At 39.6% G+C, this 6,000-nt stretch overlaps 1 protein-coding gene across 1 annotated transcript in view; it reads left to right on the top strand.

Annotated features, from left to right (window-relative positions):
• Positions 1 to 2,138: 2,138 nt before the first annotated feature.
• Positions 2,139 to 6,000, top strand: part of LOC114665256 (importin subunit alpha-7-like) — a 106,187-nt gene continuing 102,325 nt past the window's right edge. Inside the window, exon 1 of the mRNA XM_028819721.2 lies at positions 2,139 to 2,280. Within this exon, the coding sequence (XP_028675554.2) occupies positions 2,277 to 2,280 (4 nt within the window). The 5' untranslated portion in view covers positions 2,139 to 2,276. The remainder of the gene's footprint in view (positions 2,281 to 6,000) is intronic.

Here is a 6,000-nt window from a genome sequence, read left to right as displayed (position 1 = left end):
AAAGCATTCACACGACTGAGGTTAGATGACTGTGGTCTTGTTTGAAAATGATTGTAAGTAGGGCTTGACTTTAAAGAATCTATTGAGAAAAGTCTCTGTCTCACATGATTTCATACCGAGCCTACGTTTTTGGAATCATTTAATTCTCGCTGGCAACACGAATTAGATGAGATACAAGTCTCCGACTTAAAGTTTAAATCCGAACAATATATTCGATTTCATTTCGCTGTTCCGTTATTTCACCGACTAATAATTTCCGTTTATTTGCACTAATGCGATCTTTACTATCCTGTTTTTGAGACTTTCGAATTTTTATACTTCCACTATCTCTAACCTGCTATGAATGTGTACCTCGTATTGTCTCGCAGGACGTGTAAGTGTCTCTCTGAGAAAATCATGTCTCATCTCCATCCAAAATTTTTTTTATAATAGAGAGATTACTTGATTGGTGCCTTTTTCCAAGGCGACTTACAACATTTGAAATTGCTATTTGTTGCATTTCTTTTGTTTTTCCAATTGGAGCACAAAAAAGCATATAGAAAGATATTTAGTTACATAATACTTATAAAACAACCGACGACACTATACTGACGCCTGTTGTCTTACGAAATTTAACACAGCTAGAATTGAAATATATACTTTTTAAAGGATTTCATCTTAATAGGTTATGTCAAAGAAAGCTCAGTTTACAACGGATCTTAGGTAACGTAATGTAAACTTGAATTGGAATTTTAGAAGTGGGGACAGCACAGTGGTAATGCTGCTATCAAGGTCTAGCAACAAGGAAAGAGGGGTGGTACCTCTACTCACGCTCTAGCTAGTGCCACGATTTCCTCCCCCAGTCAAAACTCATGCAGGTTAGGCGAGTTGGCGATGCTAAATTAGACCTAATGTGTGTTAACTGTGTGATGGGCTGCAGCCCCGTCCGTTATATCTTTCTCCCTTGCACCCGATGCTGTAGACGAAAATTACATCCATGTCGACAGCTGTATTAAGTTCGAGTGTTCGTAATTAATAGCCTTTACTTAAAAAATTGACGTCCTCTAAATTTTGACGTCCTGCGCGATATCCTAGTTCGCGAAAATAGTACAGCCGGCCCTGACTGCTAGAACTGGAGAACGGGTTTTGCTAGCCTCTGGTAATCCTGGAATCGGGTTATGCTGCCATCGTGTGGAAAAGAAAATTTTTATATAAAAAGGAACATCGATAGGGGCGGCACGGTGGCACAGTGGCACAGTGGTAGCGCTGCTGCCTCGCAGTTAGGAGACCCGGGTTCGCTTCCCAGGTCCACCCTGCGTGGAGTTTGCATGTTCTCCCCGTGTCTGCGTGGGTTTGCTCCGGTTTCCGTCCAAAGACATGCAGGTTAGGTGGATTGGCGATTCTAAATTGGCCCTAGTGTGTGCTTGGTGTTTGTGTGTGTCCTGCGGTGGGTTGGCACCGTGCCCGGGATTGCTTGCTGGGATTGGCTCCAGCAGACCCCCGTGACCCTGTGTTCGGATTCAGCGGGTTAGAAAATGGATGGAACAATAATAATAATAATAACTTTCATTAACATTACTTTTTCTCTTTCACAAATGTACGCGGATGCAGCATTTTACTAAATATGTTAACTAAGAAGAGAAAGCACATTGACTTTAAAAAAAAATTCACGCACGACTGTAACATACGTTACGTGTAGTTAAAAGGACCGTAGCCACCAGGGAATTCTTAGCAATCCATAGTACAGTACGTCGCAGCGAATTGCAAGTTCAGGTTTCTTCGACTATCTTTGGATATTCTCGTTTTGGTCAACATTTGCACAAAATGGCACACATTTTCACTTAATAAAATCACAACACTTTAACTCGATATTCGTAGAAGTAGCTAGCTTACTGTTGTCAAAAACCCATTCAACAGCCACAGTCTTTTTAGTTTTTTTTTTTTTTTTTTTTTTTTTTTACAAGTGCCGAGGGTTTGTAATTGAAAGTGCGCCTTTACAAATACACTGAATTAAACTGAATCAAGTATTGTAAACATACAACGACATACTGAAATGAGCACGATTCAAATGGGTTCAGAAGCACTACAGGGATCAGTCAGGTGTGAGTTCGTAGTGTCTCTAGCCCTTTAAGCCAGGTGGCGGACTAAAACGCGCACAGAGCTGTTTTGGCTATCGCAGGCTGCCGTCGGTTCCGACATATTAGTTGAACACCGCAAGTTCTGGAAGGAGCTAAGTTCAGAGAAGAATTCGTTTGTATTGCCCTTAAAGATCATACTGGACGCCAAGTTAGATAACGATGGGTGAGTAATTAAAGCGTGGATAGATACCCAGATAGCAGTCTTTAGCTAAAGTCAGTCTCCAGAGGAGAAATCAGCGAGAAATAAAGCTTGCTATCCGCTGTTTAGGATGGGGCGCAAGCCGGGACTTTTAGGCCTTTTGTACTGAGACGGTGGGCATTATACCCTACGCTAACCGGCAGGAGCATTCTAGCGCACATTTTCAATGTGTCAAAGTTTGGTTCACATTGAGCTTCTAGTTTTTTAGGCCTTCGGGGTGGGGGGGTTGGTGTTAGAGGAGAGGAGAGATGACATCCCCGCGTGATCTGTTCGTTTCAGTAAAATGTTTGGTAGACTGAGGGTCATGTGCGGTTTAAACTGATTTGAGAGAACTGATTGGTGGAATTATTGGGTTTTGCTATTTTGGTTGGTTTTTGTTGGTTTTCAAATTAAGTATAGTCTTTCAGCGACGTGCTGTATGTAGTGTTTTGGAATATGCAGAATATGCGGGTGGCCACCTTCCTAGGTCCCTGAAACGCACAGAAATCCTGAACGTCAGGCTACCACTGCCTTGTTCCATATTGGTTTTGTCACTCATCATCTTGTAGTAACTAAGTGTCTTTTAGTTTTAAATGTTATTGTTCTGTTGGGTCCTGAGTTACAATTTTCACACAGTATTCAGCAGAAGCACATGCTGAGAGTTGTTTCATGTTCATATCTTTTAAAGTACATACGGAAATGTTGAAATATGTGGAGAGGATAGCCAGAGAAGTGTGACTTATGAAAGCTTTTTTGATAATTTAAATATTTAACACCTATACTATGAATTTGTTGTATTAGTTACATGTCATACTTTCACATAAAGCACACATTTTACAGTAGAAGAAATTCAGTGTTAAAGATTGATCATGATTTGTGGTCCCCACATCCTAAATTTACAGTGCTGAAAATTTGACTATAAACTAAGAACAATAAATAACACACTTATTAGTCAACAGTGCATGACAATATTAAATGGTATAATAAGCAAAAAATCTCTTATTATTTAACTTCTGTTGTATGTATAATGTCAGGACCAGGATCGGTGGCTTTGTATAAGTGAACTAGGTGACTGCCTAGAGTGGCACTATAGCAAAAGTGGCCAAATTAACCAGCAACTCCACACTGTGGGATATGGTGGTATCCTCCTTCTATACCACTTAAAAAATCTTTATATAGCCTTTACAGAACTTGATGACAGAGCAGATTATCCTTTTAAGTGCTGTCTGGTCTTGTCAAATGACTACAGTAAGTAATGTCATTTCCAGCTTGGTCTGCCCATCTCCGAATGTAGGGCAGTAGTGTCAGAGCTGCGGGGTAAGAAGTTGTCGATCAAGAGTGAAGGTTTAAACATAATTTTTTTCTGTTGTTAATACAAAAATAGAGTCTTTTGAAAGACTGTAAATACCCAAAAGCTCATTTTTTAAAATACCTTGTCTTAGATGATTGCTTTGCTGCAAGCAACAGTAGATGTAGTGTTCTACTCCCATGTGCACTGGTAACAACTGTGTCTAATCCAAAACAAAGACTGACCAGCAGCTACAGTGGGGGAAATAATTATTTGATCCCTTGCTGAAAAAAAGAAGTCTCTAATTTTTATAGTAGTTTCATTTTAATGGAGAGAGACAGAATATCAACCAAAAAACTAGAAAAACACATTACATAAAGGTTATAAATTGATTACCATGTCATTGAGTGAAATAAGTATTTGATCCCCTACAACACAGCCAGAATTCCTGCTCCCACAGATGTGGCACACAGGTTACAGTCATTCAATCAATCGCAGATACACCTGATCTCATCTCGTTGTGTGTATAAAACACATCTGTCCACAGAATCAATTTATTCCATTCCAGTTTCTCCACGACCATGGGCAAGACCAGAAAGCTGTTAAAGGAAGTCAGGGACAAGATTGCAGACTTGCACAAGGCTGGGATAGGCTGCAAGAGTATCGGCAAGAAGTTTGGTGAGAAGGTAACAACTGTTGGTATGATTATTCAGAAATGGAGGAAATACAAAATGAACATCCAGTCAGTCAATTGGTCTGGAGCTCAATGCAAGATCTTGCCTCATGGAGTGAGGATGATCATGAGAAAGGTGAGGGATCAGCCCAAAACTTAATGGGAGGAGCTTGTTAATGATCTGAAAGCAGTTGGGACTACAATCGCCAAGAACACCTTTGGTAACGCACTATGCCGTAATGGATGGAAATCTTGCAGTGCCCGGAAGGTCCCCTGCTCAAGAAGGCACATGTACAGGCCTGTCTTAAGTTTGCCAGTGAGACAGCATTTGTTAAGACTTTAAGTAGGTACAGTGGTTCTCACAAAAACATCTTATAGTAGTATGGGGTGGGGGTGGGGTTCCTTTTTGAATTTTTTTTTTTGACATTTTTGGGGGTTCAATTCAAATATGTACATAAATGATTCTATTATAATAATAACTTTATTTCTATAGTGTATATCAAGCCAGATGGCATAAAGTACTTCAGTTGTAACAGGCAATTTTAAGGAATAACGTCAAATAAAGAACATAAGAGAAATAAAAAAAATGAGAGGTAAAAGTAGTATAACAATAAAATCCATCCACCCATCCATTTTCCAACCCGCTGAATCCGAACACAGGGTCACGGGGGTCTGCTGGAGCCAATCCCAGCCAACACAGGGCACAAGGCAGGAAACAATCCTGGGCAGGGTGCCAACCCACCGCAGAACAATAAAATCAATAATTGTAATTAAAAAGCCAGTCATCATAGTTAAAACTCAACTGTTAATCAAATATAAAATCTAGGTGAAAAAAATAAATTTTTAAAGAGACTAAGGGGCTTTGCCACCTGCTCACTTCGCTCGCCAACAACCCGGCCCCGGAGTGACGGAACTGTCCCATCTGACTACACACGGAGCTTAATTCACTCCGGAAAGAGACTTATGTTTGTTTGAAGTGTTTGAATAATGTTTCTGTCTCTAAAATCTCCAGTGTATCTGTGCAACTCTGTGACCCAAGCGTGACCGCGTATGTGGATTTCACTTTCACCAAACAACAAATCTTTTAATTCTCACAGATATGCCTCTTCATTGGGAAGAAACACTACTTTATTTTTCCCTGATGGCAACACGAATTGGACAATCTACAATTCTACAACTTAAAGTTTAAATGCAAAAAATATATTTGATCTCTTTTCACTGTTCTGTTATTTCACCGAGTAATAATTGCCATTTGTTTGCGCTAATGAAATCTTTACTATAATTTTTTTTTGAGACTTTTAATTTTCATACTTACATTATCTCTAACCTGCTCTGCATGTATATCGCGCCAACATTTTTGAATTCTTTATGATGTTCTACTTTGTCATCTACTCTTTGTCTTTTATTTCCAGCCCCGGGCGTGGTTAAATCTCTTGGCATAAGTCTCATCTCGCAGGATGTAAAAGTGTCTCTCTGAGAAAGTCATGTCTCGTCTATTTTCCCAAGATTTTTTTATTATAATAGAGCGATTTAAAAGTTACCATTGAGTCCAATAATCTAATATCCAGAGGTAAACTGTTCAATAGTGTAGGAACCATCACAGAAAATGCTTTTTCCCCTTTTTTTCAGTCCAGTCCTTGATACAGGCAGTAGTCCTTGATACGAGGACCTTTGGGGTCTTGCCGTCTCATAAGGGTTTAATAATTCAGAAAAATAATCTGGAGCCAAACCATTCAAAGCCTTA

The sequence above is a fragment of the Erpetoichthys calabaricus genome, chromosome 14 (assembly GCF_900747795.2).
Source record: "Erpetoichthys calabaricus chromosome 14, fErpCal1.3, whole genome shotgun sequence".
Lineage (NCBI taxonomy): Eukaryota > Metazoa > Chordata > Cladistia > Polypteriformes > Polypteridae > Erpetoichthys > Erpetoichthys calabaricus.
Note: the sequence above shows the minus strand (reverse complement) of the source record. Positions and strands in the feature narration are given on the sequence as shown.